Source organism: Hyperolius riggenbachi, chromosome 4 (genome assembly GCF_040937935.1).
Source record: "Hyperolius riggenbachi isolate aHypRig1 chromosome 4, aHypRig1.pri, whole genome shotgun sequence".
NCBI classification, from domain to species: domain Eukaryota; kingdom Metazoa; phylum Chordata; class Amphibia; order Anura; family Hyperoliidae; genus Hyperolius; species Hyperolius riggenbachi.
This window is the reverse complement of record NC_090649.1, coordinates 138,869,930-138,892,597: the sequence shown is the minus strand read 5'-3', so window position 1 is coordinate 138,892,597 and position 22,668 is coordinate 138,869,930. Positions and strand designations below refer to the sequence as shown.

At 44.3% G+C, this 22,668-nt stretch overlaps 2 protein-coding genes across 2 annotated transcripts in view; both read left to right on the top strand.

Annotated features, from left to right (window-relative positions):
* SLC25A36 (solute carrier family 25 member 36) overlaps positions 1–22,668 on the top strand; it is a 77,380-nt gene that overhangs the window by 15,481 nt on the left and 39,231 nt on the right. The window lies entirely within an intron of this gene.
* On the top strand, positions 884–3,907 carry LOC137571511 (uncharacterized). Its single transcript, XM_068280735.1, has 2 exons — positions 884–1,164; positions 1,519–3,907. Exons 1-2 carry the CDS (start codon positions 900–902, stop codon positions 3,567–3,569), a joined length of 2,316 nt encoding a protein of 771 aa, XP_068136836.1. The 5' UTR covers positions 884–899; the 3' UTR covers positions 3,570–3,907.

Sequence of the window (22,668 nt, the reverse complement as noted above, 5' to 3'; positions counted from 1 at the left end):
GGGGGACTGCACCCAAACTAGACCCATCTCTTTCTAAAGTATCCAGGAGATCAGATCTTCAATTCGAAGATTTTGGTAGTTTAAAAGACCCTATCGATAAGAAAATGGACAATATTTTGCGGAGGGCATGGGAAGCAGCATCTTTAAATTTCAAACCCTCTATTGCATCTACAGCGGTAGCAAGATCTTTAAAAATTTGGTTAGTAGAAGTCCAGTCTCAGATAGCCTCAGGGGTATCTAGGGAGGAACTTTTGAATTTTTTCCCAAAAATTTTACATGCAACAAACTATCTATCAGATGCAGCTGATGATTCAGTCAGACTCACAGCAAGAACCACAGCCCTAGTTAATTCTGCCAGAAGAGGAATCTGGGTGAAAACATGGCAGGGAGATACCTCATCTAAATCAAAATTGTGTAGTATTCCATGTGAAGGGGGCTTGTTATTTGGAACCAAGTTAGAAGAAACACTTGAGAGGTCCGCTGATAAAAAGAAAAATTTCCCATATAAAAGAAAGATTTTCCGCCCTAACCGTTCCTTTCGTGTTTCAGGGAAAAGCGAACAGGAAAACAAGGGGAACCAGAGAAGAAGATGGATTCCCAACAAGTCCCAGCGTTCCAAACCCAGTACTCCATATACCTCTACAGGTCAACCAACAAAACAATGACGCCAGAATTCCAGTGGGGGGCAGACTAGCTCATTTTTTCGAACAGTGGCAGTTAAAGTTCGAAAACAAGTGGTTACTGAACATTATTCTCCAGGGGTACAAGATAGAGTTTATAGCCCCACCACCATCTCAATTCTGGGTGACCCCTTCCCCAAGAGCTCCAGTTCAGGCCCAGGCCCTCCAGTCAGAAGTAAGCTTACTATTGGAAAAAAGGGTTATACGGAGAGTCCCAAAATGTCAAGAAACACTGGGGTTTTACTCCCCAGTCTTTCTAATAAAGAAACCTCAAGGGAGTTACAGGTTCATCTTAAACCTAAAAAGGCTAAACACCGCAGTAAGATACAGAAAGTTTCGGATGGACAACATCCGCTCAGTATTGAACCTACTACAAGACAGCTCCTATCTGACATCATTGGATCTAAAAGATGCGTATTTGCATGTGCCGATTCATCTGGAATCACAACAGTTCCTGAGATTTGCGGTGGTGTTAGAAGGAGAGGTAAGACACTTTCAGTTTGTCGCCCTTCCCTTTGGGTTATCATCGGCTCCATGGCTATTCACAAAAATCATGGCAGAAGTCTTGGCAGGGCTTAGGCTTCAGTCTGTTCAAGTAATATCTTACCTGGATGATTTACTTATCTGGGGACCTTCTGTTGAGTTAGTGGGATCCCAGACTCAGTCCACCATAGACTTCCTTCAGACATTGGGGTGGTTAATTAATTGGGAAAAATCGTCCTTTCAGCCTCTCCAAAAGATGGAATTTTTGGGGTTTGAGATATGTACTACAAATAAGAGACTTTTTCTACCTGACAAAAAATCTTCCTTGTTGTTAAAGTCTGTTTTCTCTTTTCAGAGTCTGAAAACAATATCCTTGAGGAAAGCGATGGCCTTATTGGGCACAATAACCTCATCTTTCCCTGCAATACAGTGGGGTCAACTCCACTCCAGAAGTCTCCAGAGTTGGATTCTATCAAAGTGGGACAAGCATCTCTCCTCCCTGGACAAGAGAGTGATGATTCCTTGGAGTGTCAAGCAGTCACTACTGTGGTGGACGGAGCCACAACATCTGTCAACAGGGAATCTTTGGGAGTTTCCAACCCAGTACATCATAACAACGGATGCGAGCTCTTGGGGATGGGGAGCGCATCTGGACTCTCTGACAGCTCAGGGACAATGGTCAAGCCGGATCAGCAACAGGTCTTCGAACAGCAGAGAGCTGCAAGCAGTCTGGGAAGCCATACTAGCATTCAAGATACAGATATGGAAAACCCACGTGACGATACGTACAGACAACAGTACAGTGGTGGCATACATAAATCACCAGGGAGGCACAAGAAGCAAGTCACTGCAACAGCAGGCATCAAGGATTCTGCATTGGGCAGAGCGCAGTCTCAAGTCTATAAAAGCGGTTCACCTGAAGGGGACACTAAATTGCCTAGCAGATTACCTGAGCAGATGCAGTCTGTCCCAGGACGAATGGAGTCTCAACGACCGGGTGTTTCATCAGTTGACAGAACACTGGATTGTTCCTCAAGTGGACTTATTCGCCAGAAAGAGCAATGCGAAATGCCGGATGTTTTGCTCTCTTTGTCCCCAAGACGAACCATGGGTAGTAGATGCCTTCTCGATCAGCTGGAGCCATCACAGAATGTACATTTTTCCGCCTCTACATTTGATTTCCAGAGTACTGAACAAAATCTATCGAGACCAGGCGGAAGCAATCTTGATTGTCCCGTTTTGGCCAAAAAGACCGTGGTTTGCTCTGCTACAACGATTAGCTACGGATCATCTGATCCTTCCAGATCAAGAGGACCTGTTAACTCAGGGACCAGCGGTGCATCCCAATCTGAGCCTTCTTCATCTTTCAGCATGGAGCCTGAATGGCGAATACTGAAAAGTAAGGGATTTTCTAATAGGTTATCGGAAACACTGTTACAAAGCAGGAAGAAGGTGACGCGCCAAATATACTCTAAAGTCTGGAGGGTATACAACAATTGGTGTGAGGCGAATTCTAGAGATACTGGTCATTCCAATTCAGTTTTAGAATTTCTTCAAGATGGATTCCAGAAAGGTCTAAGTAGTAGTACATTGAAGGTACAAGTTTCAGCATTAACAGTCTTTCTTGACAGAAAATTGGCAGAGGAAGAAGATATCATCAGATTCTTCAAAGCACTCAGGAGGATTCGACCTACAATCCATAGTAGAGTGCCATCTTGGGATCTGAACACTGTGCTACAGGGGCTATGTGAGCCACCCTTTGAACCATTAGTGGATAGTTCTGATAAACTTTTAACTATCAAAACTGCTTTTCTTCTAGCAATAACGTCAGCCAGAAGAGTGGGGGAATTGCAGGCATTGTCAATTCTCGAACCATATTGTGTTATAAGTGACGACAGAATTACACTTCGTCTAGATACCTCCTTCCTACCTAAGGTTGTTTCGAAATTCCACAGATCTCAAGAAATTTTTCTGCCTTCCTTTTGTAATAACCCTTCCAATCAGAAGGAACAGAAGTTACATTGCCTAGATGTTAGAAGATGTGTTCTGGAGTATCTTCAGCGCACTAAGTCCTGGAGGACTTCCAATGCATTATTAGTATTATTTGCCGGAAAGTTCAGGGGTAAACAGGCCTCAAAATCAACCATAGCCAGATGGATCAAGCAGGCTATATCTCTATCTTATGCTCAACAAGGCAAACAGCTGACTTCGGCGGTCAGGGCTCATTCTACCAGAGCAGTATCAACTTCCTGGGCAGAGAGGGCAGGAGCATCAGTTGAGCAAATTTGCAAGGCAGCCACCTGGTCAAGTCAGAACACCTTTGTGAGACATTATAGGCTAGATGTATTGTCTAGTGCCGACTTAACGTTCGGCAGAAAAGTGTTGCAGGCTGTAATCCCTCCCTAAATATTATTTCTTGTTTTTCATCTCAGGGTTGCTGTCCTGAGACGTTCTGGGAAAGCCCAAAATTACTTACGGTAATTTCTTTTCCAGAAGTCGGAAGGACAGCACCCTTACTACCCACCGCTATTCTTATTAAAAGTTATTGGAAGCATCATTATGTGCGGAGTCTTTTTTATTAACTGAGGGGGTAAGGACATAACGATATATATATACATGTGTGTGCCCTGCCTACCTAATTATGCAAATTGTTTAATCTAGTTCCTGTCCAGTGAATGTGGAGGGAGACATGTCTCAGGGTTGCTGTCCTTCCGACTTCTGGAAAAGAAATTACCGTAAGTAATTTTGGGCTTTTCACACCATATCAGTTTTTTTTTTTTTTTTTTTTTTTTTTTTTTTTTTTTTTTTGTGCAAAGTGCTGATAAGATCTTTTAAACAGAAAATGAAAAATTATCTCTTAGGAGAAAATGTGAATTGCACATGTGCTCTAGTGCCATATAGCATTGTAAAGTGACAAGTTACCTTTTAATGCTGAGCTCAGCGGAAGCATGCCAGTCTCCAGCAAATGTACATGGTGAGAAAAAACGAGTTGTGGGATCTGGTTTTTGGTGCTCTAAACTACTCTTCTGTTAGAATCAGTTTTTCTTTATCTTTGGGGTTATGGAGGCCATTTTCTTTTTAATTTGACAGAATTGCTTCTCAGCCAGCGCCAACTGTCTGTCAATGCTTGGCTTGCCAAAATCCTCTGCAGAGTAGTTGCTTTTAGATTTTCCTTCTTAAAATGTAAGTTGGTGGAAACAGCAAGTCATCACAATACACTTAAACATGTGCTTATGATTTGTAGTACATACTTGTGACCTCCCGGGAGCAGAGAAAATTGAGGATGGCAAAGTTCCACTACAGTGTTGGGGCGTTGCTTGGATCCTAATAGATCCGGGGCATTTTTGGGCATTCCAGCCAAAAAATGGGGGTATGACCAAGCATTTGAATGTGGGTGTGGTCATAGGTGAAGCCACATTTACATGAACTTAAAAGCCATCTAAGTAGTCCTACACAGCAAAATGTTGGCTGAAGTTCCCCTCTCCCCTAATACAAAAAAATGCATGTATGGGGCATGCTGTGTGTTGTGGCGACATGCTGAAAGCTGTCAAACCTTCATAAGGAGCATGCATTGTGTGTGTGTGTGTGTGTGTCTCTCCTCACTGTTCCTCCCCCTAACCCCCCTCCTTCCCAGCAGAGTAGTACAACGGGAGGAACTACTTATCTCGTCCATTCACTCTCCAAGTCTGGAGAGATCCTCAGTAGCTGGCAGTTCTCCCCAGCATCAGAGAATCAGACGCTAGGAGCTCTAGCTTATGATTCCTTCTGAGACACTAATGGCTCATACACACGGGGCACAATTGTCTGCTGTTGCCACTAGACAAGAGACCAGGGAGTGACAGCTCCCTGGCAGCGACAGCTATCCACACATTTCGCTGGAAAGGCAGAGACGCGGCAGAAGCTGTCTGTGAAGGGAGCATCCCCCGGCCGGATGCTCCATTCACTTGCATTTGTCTCCTGTCGCTAGTCCACATACACACGCAGTACGCGTGGCGGACTAGCGACAGTTGCAGAGACAGAAGTTGCCTGCGATTTAACTTTTCAATCGCACAGCAATTTTACTATCCGGCGACAGTTTGTGGTGCGCGTCATACACACGGGGCAACTGTCGCTCAGACATGCGCATGCCACGTGTTTGTGGCGACAGTTGTGCCCCGTGTGTATGAGCCTTAAGAGAAGCCAATAGGAGATGTCTGCAGAATCTGGACACCAAACGGGCGGAGAGAGTACTGCTGCCCACTGCCTGGGGGACATCCGGGTCACCCCAGAATAGATCTGGGACACATGCCACTGATCTTTGGATGTACAAAAAATTCGGCTTATATGCGAGTGTATATACGGTAATAAAAATCTGGGTGTGTAGATGTGCATGCTGCTGCAGTTACACAACCAGATCACTAACCATTCTGCTACCCTTCCTGTGGTCTGACATGATGTAGGTGATGGGTGCAAACAATACATTGGTATTATAAACAAGGCTAGGTTTATAGATTCCCATATGATGCTGACTGTTGTACTTCACGAGGCACATTTTTATCTGCTTTTATTTAAACCCAGCTTTGGTGTGCGTTGTATGGACAGTCTTCCTTACACCAGCTGAATGATTAAACAACAGTCTTATTTTTGTTTTGTACTGCTTAGAAATATGTGGGCTTTAAACAGTGATGGTCATGTCTCGGAGAACTCATGGAGAAGCATGTGATTTGTTGAATCAGCTGATAGATGTGCAAAGCTCTGATTTGCTGTGATCACATCCTGCTTTTAGCACATAATCATGACTAGCAGAACAGAGACTTATGCCTGGCATACGCGGCTCGACTGCAGGCTTATCAATCGAGCCACTGATGGCTAGATTGATAATCTCCGACAGGTCCGATGAACTGCCGGATAGATTCCCCGCCGGCGGACAATAGCAGGGAATCGAGCGGCTGATAAGGAGCGCCAGCGGGGACAAGCGAGCACGCGGTGGGAGTCGATCCGGCGGCTAATCAGCGGCGGCGGATCGACCCATGTATGCCCAGCATTAAGGTGGGTACACACATCAGATAAGTCTTTGGAAAATGAAAAATCACAGACCAATTTTACCCCCTACAATGTAGTATGAGAGCCATACGCTACACAGTCTATTCTATGGAGCTGAACTCCCAAACAGACAAACCTCTTTACAAGATGCTGTACACATGCAAAAGATCAGCTCGTGCAAAAAATCCGTTCCAGCAAAATGCATTCATAGTCTATGCTATCTGCAGATCTCATACACACCTTGTTTAACAGACATTCATCTGCAGATCAGACAATCATCTGCAGATCCAAAGATCCATCCTGGTGGATCTGATCTGCAGATGAATGTCCGTTAAACAAGGTGTGTATGAGATCTGCAGATATCATAGACTATGAATGCATTTTGTAGGAATGGATCTTTTGCAGGAACGGATCTTTTGCAGATACTGATCTTTTGCATGTGCACAGCATCTTTGTGTGCAGCATCTTGCAAAGATTTTTATCTGATGGGGAGTTCAGCTCAATAGAATAGACTGTGTAGGTATGGCTCTCATACTACGTGGAAGGGGATAAAATTGGTCTGTGATCTTTCATTTTCCTAATGCTTCATACACACTTGAGATAAAAGTCTTTGGAAAATGAAAGATCACAGACCAATCTTACCACCCTTCATGTAGTATGAGAGCCATACTCTACACAGTCTATTCTATGGAGCTGCACTCCCCATCAGATAAAATCTTTGCAAGATGCTGCACACAAAGATGCCCGTACACACTCAAAAGATCATTATCTGCAAAAGATCTGTTCCTGCAAAATATCCATTCCTGCAAAATGCATTCATAGTCTATGAGATCTGCAGATCATCATACACACTTGGTTTAACAGACTTCATCTGCATATCTGGCAAACATCTGCAGATCTGAAAATCCATCCTGGTGGATCTGATCTGCAGATGATTGTCTGTTAAACCAAGTGTGTATGATGATCTGCAGATCTCATAGACTATGAATGCATTTTGCAGGAATGGATATTTTGCAGGAACAGATCTTTTGCAGATAATGATCTTTTGAGTGTGTACGGGCATCTTTGTGTGCAGCATCCTGCAAATATTTTATCTGATGGGGAGTGCAGCTCCATAGAATAGACTGTGGAGAGTATGGCTCTCATACTACATGAAGGGTGGTAAGATTGATCTGTGATCTTTCATTTTCCAAAGACTATAGTCTGATGTGTGTATGCACCTTTAGACTTTTATCTGATGTGTGTCACCTTTTTAGATTTATCACCTGACCAAACTGATCACATGCTTCTCCATGAGTTCTCCTAGACATGCTTCACAGTCGGCCAACCTGTGTAGTAAAAATCTACCGGTTAGTGAAACACCAGCCAAACTTTTTATTAGGAGTACCTGTGTGTTGTGGTTAAATAAAGAAGTACCGTTTGAAGAGTGCCGGAGTCATGTTCTCTTTTGTTAAAAAAATCTTATTATAGCCAGGTAGTGTAAGAATTTTCCGCTTTTATTGATTTTCACCTTGATGGAACATATAGAAACTTCTCCTCCTGTGATGCAGGAAGCATTCCGAATCATAGTGGAACCTGGGAAGGAACACTTGTCTGTGTTTTTTTTTTTCTGTAATTTTGTTCCTAAGATTTTCCCCTTCCTGTTCAGGTGACTTGACAAAAAGTGAGGGGAAATCTGTCCAGTGGGGCAAAGAGCAGTACAAACCTGAAAGACGTTCTCACCTTAATGCAGACTAACTAAAAGAAAAAACCAGTCTCTCTAAACTTCCAATTTTTAAAGGAATCCTAAACTGAGGGAAGGAACACATTACGGTATTTTTCTTGCATTTGCAGTTTGCCTATATAAATTGCATATGCGTTTTGTATGTGTTTATGCTAATCACTAGGAAGTCAACAGGAAGTGGTAATACATCATCAAACTCGGGTTTTTGGGGTTTTTTTTTTTTGTTTTTTTACACACTAAACCGCAATACCTCTGCGTCACCATTGACATTCATGTGCGTTTTTAGAAGCGTTTTGCAAAAATATGCAACAAGCCCTGCATTTTAAAAAACGCACATTGCAAAACGCAAACATATGCGTTTTTTTCCATGCGGCTCATTGACTTGCATTATCTGCGTTTCTCGCAATGCTAGAGTTTTTGCCTAGTGTGTTGCTACCCTGAGAGGGATATAGAAGCTGACATTTCTTTCCATTTAAACAATGCAATGCCTGGCAGTCCTGCTGATCCTCTGCCTCTAATACTTTTAGCCATAGCCCCTGAACAAGCCTGCAGGTCAGATGTTCTGGGCTGAAGTCTGACTATTTGTGGCTTGTTTGTGTGACTCTACTACTGACACTACTTATGCCTGGAAGATCAGCAGAACAAGCAACTGGTATTGTTTAAAGGGAATAAATATGGCAGTTGCCATATCCGTCCCACTTCAGGTGCCCTTTAACTTCTCAGTTATATTATAAGGCTGTGGGGGCTAGAGATCTGAAAAGGAGGCTTATTTTTGTTATAGATGTTTTGTAAAAGTATTCTATAATCTTGATTTTGTTTGTGTGTGTGTGTGTGTGTGTGTGTGTGTGTGTGTGTGTGTGTGTGTGTGTGTGTGTGTTGTGACAGAGGTAGGGAACGCTGACAGCAGTAATAACCAGAAATTGATGTAGCCCATATTTGGAACCTAATTATGACGGTTTTGTTCTGAGATTCCCTTTCATCAGCATCAGGTGACACAGCAGAGAGTAAAGGAATATCTCTTCAGCTGGGATAAAGACCATAATAAAACTCAGAGGCTTTGTGATACTTCCAATTAAAACACCAAAAAATGTTGGTTGAAGTTGCATCTGGAAATTGAACCCAGGGCAAAGCCCTGTGTAGTGCGTATTCCTGAAAACTGTTGCGGCTACAGATGGTCAGCTGATCTGCTTGTGATATGGGGATGTGGGGGAGTTGAAGGCTTTCCACTGTGAGCAAAAACTAATGCTATGTACACTTGCTAAACGCAGCTGAGATGGATCATAATGACGGCCTCTGCAGATAATCTAGCGTGTGTATAAAGTGGCACCAGACTCCTCCCCCTGCAACTGCAACGCACCAAAACCTGCAGGCTAGTGACACCTCTGTATAGGCTTGGTCCTGCAATGTTGCCCAAGGGATCGAGTCCCAACCCCTGCCAAACCACATGCCTTGTACATGTGGGCGAGGCTTAAGGGTGCTGTACATACATCCGAATTTGATTGATTGACTAATTTTACAACATTTATTAGAGCTTGCCTACACAATTTGTTCATAGTAGTAAATATCTGTTGGCTCTCATACCACATGGAGGTGGTAAAATTGCCCGGATAAAATTGGATGTGTGTACTTACCGTAACCTAAGCAAGTGGATGAAGAATGTCAGGCTGATTGTGTGGAGTGCAGAAGCAAGGAGGTGCCTGTGCAGTGATCAGGGAGTAAGCGAATTAGAAACGGTCTGGCTTTTTGTATCTCCCTCAACTCCACTGCTTTTATTGCTGCCTGATGTTTAAGGTAAAAGAAAACAAAATGAAAATGCTTTCCGAAATTCGTTGATGATTAATTCAAATTGTCTTTCCCCAAATGTAAGCAGCTAGATATTGCGTACTTTGATCTCTCAGTGCCCTAATTGTGCTCGGCTAATTTTTTGAACAGTGCCTGTAAACAGGATCTTTTCTGGTGACTGCATCTTGCGGCTGTGTCAGCATAGAGGTCATGTAAGGACTGTGCTGGGGGGCAGGGCTTCTAATGAGAACCACGTGCTTCTCACTGCTGAATTCTTACATTAGAGATAACTTTGTAGCTGGTCCATGAGATATTTCTGCCTGCTAATTCACGTTTGGGTAGGTTCCATATATGACCATGCCTGTTTGTCAGTGTTTTTATTGGGCCAGGTCTAATCGAGCCATATGAATTGCATGTCTACTTAAGTCAGAAGAAAAGAGATTGTTCTCCTAATGCATCAACTAGCAACAACCATAATAGAGACAGATTAATAGCAGTTTGTACATACATTACTATTGTTTTGTCATCCGTGTATACAATTTAAAAACCAACCCAGTGATGCTTGTTTGTGCGCTTAAGAAGTCCCCGGAGACATGTCTGCCAGTCATGCACAATGCACACACCCCAATTAATGTCAACTATTACACTAAAGATGATGAAATTATTTGAAAGCTCAAAACTTCGCCAATAGCACAGTGTTTTTAAATGTGTTTGGGGATTTTTTTCTCTCTTGTTATCAGACACTTTCACTACACATTGATGCAATATTTGTTTTTGTATGTTTTGGTACACTTAAGATATGTGAATAAATTGGTATTAAAAGGAACCCAAGGTGTGACACTTATGGGAGCTGCCATATTTATTCCCTGTTTTAAAGAGAACACGAGGTGGTTTTTACTAAAGATAATAGGACACAGAGATATGTTCTCTGCACAATGACATGCCTCTTTGTCCTTCTGGTGCACTGCCAGTCCCCCCTGGGCCCTGCTGTCCCTCCTGAAAATAGCGCCAGGCTAGCGACAATCTGCTTGTCGCTAGCCTGCTATTTACCTTGCATTTGTCAATCTGCACCTCCGATTACCACTGCCTCCCCCCCCCTGCGCATTTTCTCCCCGCCTCCTTTGCTTTGCCTCTGTAATCTTCCTCCAATAGGAAGCTAAGCCGCGACCCAGGAAGCACTTGCGGCTTAGCTTCAGATTGGAGGAAGCTTTCAGAGGCAGAGGTGCAGAGATTGACAAACCAGGTAAATAGCAGGCTATCGACAAGCAGATTGTCGCTAGCCTGGCACTATTTTCAGGGGGAGGGGGGGGGGGGAACTGGCAGTGCACCAGAAGGACACAGAGGCATGTCATTGTGCAGAGAACATGCTTCTATGTCCTATTATCTTTAGTAAAAACCACCTCGGGTTCTCTTTAACCCCCCCCTGGCGGTATAAAAAATTCCGCCAGGGGGCTTCCCCCGTCGCCATGGCGACGGGGCGGGATGACATCATTGGGAGTCCCGAACCACCCCTCGGCGCTGCCTGGCACTGATTGGCCAGGCAGCGCATGGGGTCTGGGGGGGGGCGCCGCATCAGATAGCGGCGATCGGGCGGGGGCCGGCGGCGATCAGAGTGCTGGCGCAGCTAGCAAAGTGCTAGCTGCGTCCAGCAAAAAAAAAATTATGAAAATCAGCCCAGCAGGGCCTGAGCGGCACCCTCCGGCGGCTTACCCCATGTCCAGCACGGGGTTACCGCTAAGGAGGTTAACCACTTCCCGACCGCCTAACGCACAGAGGCGGCCGGGAAGTGGACCCCGCAAGGACCGCCGTATAGACAAATGGCGGCGGTCCTTGTAGGGGCATGGGCGGAGCGATCGCGTCATCCGTGACGCGATCCTCCGCCTGGCGCCGCTCACCCGCCGCAACATCCCGCCAGCCATACGGAAGCGCCGGCGGGATGTTAACCCGACAATCGCCGCATACAAAGTGTATAATACACTTTGTAATGTTTACAAAGTGTATTATGCAGGCTGCCTCCTGCCCTGGTGGTCCCAGTGTCTGAGGGACCACCAGGGCAGGCTGCAGCCACCCTAGTCTGCACCAAGCACACTGATTTTCCTGACCCCCTTCCCCAGATCGCCCACAGCACCCATCAGACCCCCCCCCTGCCCACCCCCCAGACCCCTGTTTGCACCCAATCACCCCCCTAATCACCCATCAATCACTCCCTGTCACTATCTGTCAACGCTATTTTTTTTTTATCCCCCCCCCCCTGCCCCCTGCTCCCTCCTGATCACCCCCCACCCCTCAGATTCTCCCCAGACCCCCCCCCCCCATGTACTGTATGCATCTATCCCCCCTGATCACCTGTCAATCACCCCCTGTCACTGCCACCCATCAATCAGCTCCTAACCTGCCCCTTGCGGGCAATCTGATCACCCCCCCACACCAATGATCGCCCGCAGATCCCGACATCAGATCACCTCCCAAATCCATTGTTTACATCTATTCTCTCCTCTAAACACACACTAATTACCCATCAATCACTCATCAATCACCCCCTATCACCACCTGTCACTGTTACCCATCAGATCAGACCCTAATCTGCCCCTTGCGGGCACCCAATCACCCACCTACACGCTCAGATTGCCCTCAGACCCCCCCTTATCAATTCGCCAGTGCAATATTTACATCTGTTCTCCCCTGTAATAACCCACTGATTACCTGTCAATCACCTATCAATCACCCATCAATCACCCCCTGTCACTGCCACCCATCAATCACCCCCTGTCACTGCCACCTATCAATCACCCGCTGTCACTGCCACCCATCAATCAGCCCCTAACCTGCCCCTTGCGGGCAATCTGATCACCCACCCACACCAATAGATCGCCCGCAGATTCGACGTCCGATCACCTCCCAAGTGCAGTGTTTACATCTGTTCTCTACCCTAAACACCCACTAATTACCCATCAATCACCCCCTGTCACTGCTACCTATCAGATTAGACCCCTATCTGCCCCTAGGGCACTCAATCACCCGCCCACGCCCTCAGACCCCAGCCCTGATCACCTCGCCAGTGCATTGCTTGCATCTATTCCCCCCTCTAATCACACCTTGAGACACCCATCAATAACCTCCTGTCACCCCCTAGCACACCTACCCATCAGATCAGGCCCTAATTTGCCCCGTGTGGGCTCCTGATCACTCGGCCAAACCCTCAGATCCCCCTCAGACCCCCTTCCGATCACCTCCCCAGTGCATTGATTGCATCTATTTTCCCCTCTAACCACCCCCTGAGACACCCATCAATCACCTTCTGTCACCCCCCTAGCACTCCTATCCATCAGATCAGGCCCAATACAACCTGTCATCTAAAAGGCCACCCTGCTTATGACCGGTTCCACAAAATTCGCCCCCTCATAGACCACCTGTCATCAAAATTTGCAGATGCTTATACCCCTGAACAGTTATTTTGAGACATTTGGTTTCCAGACTACTCACGGTTTTGGGCCCGTAAAATGCCAGGGCGGTATAGGAACCCCACAAGTGACCCCATTTTAGAAAAAAAGACACCCCAAGGTATTCTGTTAGGTGTATGACGAGTTCATAGAAGATTTTATTTTTTGTCAAAAGTTAGCGGAAATTGATTTTTATTGTTTTTTTTTCACAAAGTGTCATTTTTCACTAACTTGTGACAAAAAATAAAATCTTCTATGAACTCGCCATACACTTAACGGAATACCTTGGGGTGTCCTCTTTCTAAAATGGGGTCACTTGTGGGGTTCCTATACTGCCCTGGCATTTTAGGGGCCCTAAACCGCGAGGAGTAGTCTAGAAAACAAATGCCTCAAAATGACCTGTGAATAGGACGTTGGGCCCCTTAGCGCACCTAGGCTGCAAAAAAGTGTCACACATGTGGTACCGCCGTACTCAGGAAAAGTAGTATAATGTGTTTTGGGGTGTATTTTTACACATACCCATGCTGGGTGGGAGAAATTTCTATGTAAATGGACAATTGTGTGTAAAAAAAATCAAACAATTGTCATTTACAGAGATATTTCTCCCACTTAGCATGGGTATGTGTAAAAATACACCCCAAAACGCATTATACTACTTCTCCTGAGTACGGCGGTACCACATGTGTGGCACTTTTTTATACCCCAAGTACGCTAAGGGGCCCAAAGTCCAATGAGTACCTTGAGAATTTCACAGGTCATTTTGCGACATTTGGTTTCAAGACTACTCCTCACGGTTTAGGGCCCCTAAAATGCCAGGGCAGTATAGGAACCCCACAAATGACCCCATTCTAGAAAGAAGACACCCAAAGGTATTCCGTACGGAGTATGGTGAGTTCATAGAAGATTTTATTTTTTGTCACAAGTTAGCGGAAAATGACACTTTGTGAAAAAAAAAATTAAAATCAATTTCCGCTAACTTGTGACAAAAAAATAAAAACTTCTATGAACTCACCATACTCCTAACGGAATACCTTGGGGTGTCTTCTTTCTAAAATGGGGTCATTAGTGGGGTTCCTATACTGCCCTGGCATTTTAGGGGCCCTAAACCGTGAGGAGTAGTCTTGAAACAAAAATGACCTGTGAAATCCTAAAGGTACTCATTGGACTTTCGGCCCCTTAGTGCAGTTAGGGTGCAAAAAAGTGCCACACATGTGGTATCGCCGTACTCGGGAGAAGTAGTATAATGTGTTTTGGGGTGTATTTTTTTTTTTTTACACACAATTGTCCATTTACAGAGGTATTTCTCCCACTCAGCATGGGTATGTGTAAAAATACACCCCAAAACACATTGTACTACTTCTCCCGAGTACGGCGATACCACGTGTGGCACTTTTTTGCACCCTAACTGCACTAAAGGGCCCAAAGTCCAATGAGTACCTTTAGGATTTCACAGGTCATTTTGAGAAATTTCGTTTCAAGACTACTCCTCACGGTTTAGGGCCCCTAAAATGCCAGGGCAGTATAGGAACCCCACAAATGACCCCATTTTAGAAAGAAGACACCCCAAGGTATTCCGTTAGTAGTATAGCGAGTTCATAGAAGATTTTATTTTTTGTCACAAGTTAGCAGAAATTGATTTTAATTGTGTTTTTTCACAAAGTGTCATTTTCCGCTAACTTGTGACAAAAAATAAAATCTTCTATGAACTCACCATACTCCTAACGGAATACCTTGGGGGGGCCTTCTTTCTAAAATGGGGTCATTTGTGGGGTTCCTATACTGCCCTGGCATTTTAGGGGCCCTAAACCGTGAGGAGTAGTCTTGAAACGAAATTTCTCAAAATGACCTGTGAAATCCTAAAGGTACTCATTGGACTTTGGGCCCTTTAGTGCAGTTAGGGTGCAAAAAAGTGCCACACATGTGGTATCGCCGTACTCAGGAGAAGTAGTATAATGTGTTTTGGGGTGTATTTTTACACATACCCATGCTGAGTAGGAGAAAGATCTCTGTAAATGGACAATTGTGTGTAAAAAAAAAATTAAAAAATTGTCATTTACAGAGATTTCTCCCACCCAGCATGGGTATGTGTAAAAATACACCCCAAAACACATTATACTACTTCTCCTGAGTACGGCAATACCACATGTGTGGCACTTTTTTGCAGCCTAACTGCGCTAAGGGGTCCAAAGTTCAATGAGCACCTTTAGGCTTTACAGGGGTGCTTACAATTTAGCACCCCCCAAAATGTCAGGACAGTAAACACACCCCACAAATGACCCATTTTGGAAAGTAGACCCTTCAAGGTATTCAGAGAGGGGCATGGTGAGTCCGTGGCAGATTTCATTTTTTTTTGTCGCAAGTTAGAAGAAATGGAAACTTTTTTTTTTTTTTTTTTTTTGGTCACAAAGTGTCATTTTCCGCTTACTTGTGACAAAAAATAATATCTTCTATGAACTCATTATGCCTCTCAGTGAATACTTTGGGATGTCTTCTTTCCAAAATGGGGTCATTTGGGGGGTATTTATACTATCCTGGAATTCTAGCCCCTCATGAAACCTGACAGGTGGTCAGAAAAGTCAGAGATGCTTGAAAATGGGAAAATTCACTTTTTGCACCATAGTTTGTAAACGCTATAACTTTTACCCAAACCAATAAATATACACTGAATGGGTTTTTTTTTTATCCAAAACATGTTTGTCCACATTTTTCGCGCTGCATGTATACAGAAATTTTACTTTATTTGAAAAATGTCAGCACAGAAAGTTAAAAAAATCATTTTTTTGCCAAAATTCATGTCTCTTTTGATGAATATATAATTAAAAGTAAAAATCGCAGGAGCAATCAAATAGCACCAAAAGAAAGCTTTATTCGTGACAAGAAAAGGAGCCAAAATTCATTTAGGTGGTAGGTTGTATGAGCGAGCAATAAACCGTGAAAGCTGCAGTGGTCTGAATGGGGAAAAAAGTGGCCGGTCCTTAAGGGGTAGAAAGCCCTAGGTCCTCAAGTGGTTAACCTGCTGAGCGGTCTGGACGAGCTCAGCTCGTCCAACACCGCCAGAGGCTGTCGCTCAGGCCCTGCTGGGCCGATTTCAATGAAATAAAAAGCGGCACTTTGCCAGCCGCGTGTGCTGCCTGATCGCCGCTGCAGCGCGGCGATCCGCCGCGTGCAGCGGCGAAAGAGGGTCCCCCCAGCCGCCCGAGCCCAGCGTAGCCGGAACAAACAGTTCCGGCCAGCGCTAAGGGCTGGATCGGAGGCGGCTGACGTCCATGACGTCACTCCGCTCGTCGCCATGGCGACGAGGTAAGCGAAACACGGAAGGCCGCTTATTGCGGCCTTCTGTGTTACTTCTGGCCGCCGGAGGCGATCGGAAGAACGCCTCCGGAGCGCCCTCTAGTGGGCTTTCATGCAGCCAACTTTCAGTTGGCTGCATGGAATAGCTTTTTTTTTAATTTAAAAAAAACCCTCCCGCAGCCACCCTGGCGATTTTAATCAGAACGCCAGGGTGGTTAAACAATACCAGTTGCCTTGCAGTCCTGCTGACCTTTCTGGTCAATAGGGCAAAGGCAGGACAAGGTCCTCCAGCACCCAAGGCTAAGACACCAAAGTGTGCCCCTCCATCCCTCTAACCCCAGCCGCCACACACTGATTGCTATTAGACTAAGAGGCGCCCCAGGTCCCCTCAACACCTTAATCTTTAGTTATCTGGCTTGCAGTCACTGCCATGTATACCCTTTTTCTTATTTCTCTCGAACATAATAGGGGAATGATAGCTGAGTGAGTTGTGCGACCCTCTCCTACACTGTGCCCTGAGGCTGGAGCCTCTCTCTCCTCGACCCAGCCCGACCCTGCAGTAGGGTCTTAATCGCACACACGAAACAAGCATGCAGCTAATCTTGTTAGATTTCTCATAGACCTCTGATCTGCATGCTTGATCAGGGTCTATGGCTTAAAGTATTAGAAGTAGAGGATCAGCAGGACAGCCAGGCAATGTGCATTATTTAAAATTAAACATGTCAGCTTCCATGTCTCTCTCACCTCAGGATTCCTTTAAGCGAACCCAATTTTTTTTCTTTTCTCAGACTTTAATGCCTTTCAAACCAGTTTTTAAGCCACTAGAGGTCACAAGATTGTGTTTTTACTGCAGTGCAGGAATTCTACTAGCGTAGGATTCACCTTGCATACACCTACTGGATAAATGTGACCCACAATTACGTTTTGAGACCACTTCAGGTTACAGTTTACCCCTTATCAGGTGTACTGCTCAGCTCTCTTCCGAATAGCCTGTTCTGGGGAAGGAAGCAGGGAGAATAACAAGGGAACGTCCTGCAGCTGGAAATACAATAACTGTCTATTGGGGATTTTTCTACTATCATAAAAGATTGGTAATAAACCTAACCAGTGTGTGAAGTTTCAATCTGATCAGATTAATTAAATCAATCTGAAAATTGGATCAATTTAATCTAATCAGATTGGTTAGGAGAACCAGGCTAAACGGAAGAAGACACAAGGCTGAGGGTGTGCTTGCAAGGCATCAGCATGAGGAGAAATATGGAAGTGTTACTATAGATATAAATGTGAGTCTGTTCTAGACACTATGATGTACCAAATGTAAACTTTATATGTTCACAGTGCATTGACTACACATATGCATTGCCATTCAAACTTTATTTTTTTTGAGGTAGGCTTTAATGTTCTTCAAAATAATCTTTGAACCTCCACAGAGGTATGTGCCGGCCATCTGAACCAGGGCTGTGGAGTCAGTCGGAGCAATTTCTGGGTACCTGGAGTCGGTGGTTTCATAAACTGAGGAGTTGGAGGATTTTTGTACCGACTCCACAGCCGTGATCTGAACATACCTCTGTTCTTCTTTTTACATAGTTGCAGTTGGGGTCAGGTATCCTGTAACTTTACTGTCCGGTTGATGGGCAGAAGATTGGATGCACAGACACCTTGGCTGTGTGGCTGTGCTTGCACCAGTGTAGTGTGTGATTACTGTTGTATATTATGCTTTAGTGTTCTGTTTACAATTCTCTCCTCAGATCTGAACTGTTCTTTCAACGGTATGCTTCCCTTTTGGGTAGATTGATATGTGTACTAGTCAGCGTTTATTTTAGCGTGTCAACTATGCAAACAGATGCTTGAGATAGCATCTAGATACTTCAACATTTCACTCTGAATACAAGCTGTCATATCTGAGGGATAATTCTGGAAGGAATTGTTCAGAAATGACACTCAAATTGTTTTTATTTTTGTTTCCATGAGTTTCTAAATTTTATAGCACTTTAGGGATGTTATGTCTTAAGGGCCCGTTTCCACTAGCGAATGGGAGCCAAAGGGATGTGATGCGGCTATGCATCACTTATGGGCAAGAATCTGCAGCATACTGCAAATTCTCGGATTGCTCTGTACCACGTCGTATAACCAGCAATGGAAACTGTTCCATTGCCTTGCATTGGTTTCAATTCAAGTAGCCGCTAGTCTTGGCCTTTAACATGGGTGCCTATGGCAGCACTCAAATATCGGCAGGTAGTAGTGTGGGGGCAGAGGTACTTAGTGTTAAGCATTGCAGTCAAGGGGCCTTAGGGTTGGGCATCAGCAGGGGGCTTTTAAGGTTCGGCAGTGGGGTGTCTAGGATTAGGCTCTGCCAGGGAGTCCTTATGGTTAAGCATCTTTGGTGGGGGGGGGGGGGGGGGAGGGATCAATTAGTTTTAGGCAATTGGAAGGAGGACTTGTGTGAGGGTAAAGGTCGCTTAGGTAATAGTAAAATATTTCTAATCTTTACCAACATTTTACTACAAGAATTAACTAGTGAACATTGATAATTTTACCAAAATTTTACTACAGTAGTGGCTGTCTGTGGTGCCTCTTTCCATACAGTAATTTGCAAAACTATTATGGCCCCCTTTAAGGTTTTTTCACATTTTGTCATATTACTGCCACAAACATGAATCAATTTTATTGGAATTCCACGTGAAAGACCAATACAAAGTGGTGTACACGTGGGAATTGGAATGAAAATCATACATGATACCAAACGTTTTTTACAAATAACTGCAAAATGGGGTGGGGTGTGTGCAATTATCCCGCCCCCTTTGGTCTGAGTGCAGTCAGTTGCCCATAGACATTGTCTGATGAGTGCTAATGACTAGAGTACACTTGTGTCTAATGTCAGTACAAATACAGCTGCTCTGTGACAGCCTCAGAGGTTGTCTAAGAGAATATTGGGAGCAACAACACCATGAAGTCCAAAGAACACACCAGACAGGTCAGTGATAAAGTTGAGAAATGTAATGCAGTCTTAGGCTACAAAAAGATTTCCAAAGCCTTGAACATTCCACTGAGCAATGTTCAAGCGATCATTCAGAAATGGAAGGAGTAAGGCACAACTGTAAACCTACCAAGACAAGGCCATCCACCTAAACTCACAGGCCGAACAAGGAGAGTGCTGATCAGAAATGCAGTCAAGAGGCCCATGGTGACTCTGGACAAGCTGCAGAGGGTCTACAGCTCAGGTGGGGGAATCTGTCCATAGGACAACTATTAGTCGTGCACTGCACAAAGTTGGCCTTTATGGAAGAGTGGCATGAAGAAAGCCATTGTTAACAGAAAAGCATAAGAAGTCTTGTTTGCAGTTTGCTACAAGCCATGTGGGAGACACAGCAAACATGTGGAAGAAGATGCTCTGATCAGATGAGACCAAAATGAAACTTTTTGGCCAAAATGCAGAACGGTATATGTGGCGGAAAACGAACACTGCACATCACTCTGAACACACCATCCCCACTGTCAAATATGGTGGCGGCAGCATCATGCTCTGGGGGTGCTTCTCTTCAGCAGGGACAGGGAAGCTGGTCAGAGTTGATGGGAAGATGGATGGAGCCAAATACAGGGCAATATTGGAAGAAAACCTCTTGGAGTCTGCAAAAGACTTGAGACTGAGGTGGAGGTTCACCTTGTAGCAGTACAATGACCCTAAATATAAAGCCAGGGCAAGAATGGAATGGTTTAAAACCAAACCTATCCATGTGTTTGAATGGCCCAGTCAAAGTCCAGATCTAAATCCAATCGAGAATCTGTGGCAAGATCTGAAAACTGCTGTTCACAAACGCTGTCCATCTAATCTGACTGAGCTGGAGCTGTTTTGCAAAGAAGAATGGGCAAGGATTTCAGTCTCTAGATTTGCAAAGCTGGTAGAGACATACCCTAAAAGACTGGCAGCTGTAATTGCAGCAAAAGGTGGTTCTACAAGGTATTGACTCAGGGGGCTGAATAATTACGCACACCCCACTTTGCAGTTTTTTTGTTTTAAATGTTTGGAATCGTGTATGATTTTCGTTCCACTTCTCAAGTGTACACCACTTTGAAGTTTTCCACATTTTGTCATATTACTGCCACAAACCTGAATCAATTCAACGTGAAAGACCAATACAAAGGGGCTGAATACTTTTGCAAACCACTGTATACACCTTTCACTCGCTTTCCCTTCTCTTTTCTGAACACATTTTCTTGTGTGTGTGTGTGTGTGTGTGTGTGTGTGTGTGTGTGTGTGTGTGTGTGTGTGTGTGTGTGTTTTCTTATGCTGGGTACACACTATATGAGATTTTATGGTCGATTTATCGATTATTTCCAACAAGTTCAATTTGCTTTCTGAACAATTTCCGAGCATTTTCAGATCGGTTTCCTATTAAAGTTAACAGAAATTGATCGGAAAATGCTTGGAAATCGATCGGAAAGCAAATCGAACATGTTGAAAATAATCGATCTGACAGTAAATCGACCATAAAATTTCATAGTGTGTACCCAGCATAAGACACTTAGATGGTGGTTGTATTGTGCTTACTTGTCCTACTTTCAGCAACTGACACAGCTTCCACCTCTGCTGGAAACAGGCTAACAAAATACTTGACTTACTCTTGATCCCGGGTTTAGGTCAATCACTCACTCCCTGGCATCATTCTTTTATTTCTCCTTTTCCCTGGTTTTAGCTGCCAAGAGCTGTAACAAAAGCTTGCTTGTGGCTTAATTAGGACGTGTTGCCTTGTTTACACTTCCATTGTCCATTTCATTTGTAGAAGTGAATATGTTTAGAAGAGTCTGTCTGGACATCATGCCCATTAAAATCCTCCCTGCGTCCACAGATGCCTATTAACAGGCACACGCTGGCGGGTGTACGCCTGTCACTGTTTGGAGTTGCACTGCCAAGTATTTTTTTTTTCCTCCAGGTTTGAAACCAAAGTTTTCCACAGGCCTAATTCAAATGGAAGTGGGTGGCTGCCCTGGTCTGCACTCTCATTGGTAAATTGCTACAGCTCTGCCACATTCCTGCTCCTATTTCCTGCAAATAAATGTAATCATATTCAGCTTGCAAACATTTTATAAACTGTTGAGATATGCAAACAAGAGCCTCATTCAGATCTTCTTTTTTTGCTGTCTTTCTCTTCCCTTTGTCACGAGGCTTGTAGCAATGTCCATTGTGTGATTTCATGTTGCTATGTACACAACAATTTGTAGATGTGGAGTTACACAAGGACTGACATTCTACCTATTAGACCTTCATCTATTGATGGCAACTGACAGACTGAATGACACTGCTGACATCCAACTATATAATTTATCATGTCAAAATTAATTGGAGATCTATAGAAAAGGGGTCATCACAGTGATTGAGTCTGCTGGGAAGACCAAAGCATTTATGAGCACCTTTTTCTACTCTGGGCCGTTTTTTTAGGCATCAGCAAACCAGTCATATACCTGGGTTGGCATCTATAGGAAGGGGCACCACAGAGCTCGTCTTAGTACAATGTACTTTATGGAATTCTTATAGCCGACTGCCAGCTCCATTTAGAAAGATATGGATGCTAATTTTAACATTTAATCGGCACTGCTCTGTCAATTGTTGTAACTCTGATTGGGTTTTCAGGTCAATATTCTAACCAGTAGACCTAGACCCAGGCTGTACATGATCAGTATAATGTTTCTAAAGTGGATAAACATCCCGACTGGACTATTGCAATGCTCTCTACACCAGCCTTCCAAAAAAGGACTTGTACAACCTACAGCTGATAAAGAATACTGCTGCCAGACTGTTAACCAACTAACCCCGTCACTGCCACATATCAGTCCTGCACTCCAAGCACTGGCTACCTATAAAATGGAGGATCCTATTCAAGATGGCTTACTGACATTTAAATCGCTACATAATCTGGGCCCTGGATGCATGAAAGAAATGTTGCAGCTCCGTAGCAATCCCCGCAATCTCAGATCCACAGGTTTTAATAATCTAGTCCTACCCAGAGTCCACCTGAAAATTTTTGGTCCCAGATCCTTCTGTCATGCCGCTCCTACATTATGGAACTCCTTCTCTCAGCAGGACAGCTCCATCTCTGGACGTGTTTAAATCTAGACTGAAAACCCACCTGTTCAGTTTGGCATTTGCACAAATATAATTGTTGTTGTGTGAATACGTCATCCTACTACCAATTACTGAATCTGAGAGAGCCTAAGCGCTTTGAGTCCTATGGGGGAAAAGCACTATAGA

What these genes read in the sequence shown, in the direction of transcription:
- LOC137571511 (XM_068280735.1), top strand. Translation starts at nt 900, where the DNA reads ATGTCAAGAAACACTGGGGTTTTACTCCCCAGTCTTTCTAATAAAGAA. An exon ending in CGGTGGTGTTAGAAGGAGAG is followed by an intron (nt 1,165 to 1,518) that starts GTAAGACACTTT and finishes TTCTCTTTTCAG; the next exon opens with AGTCTGAAAACAATATCCTT.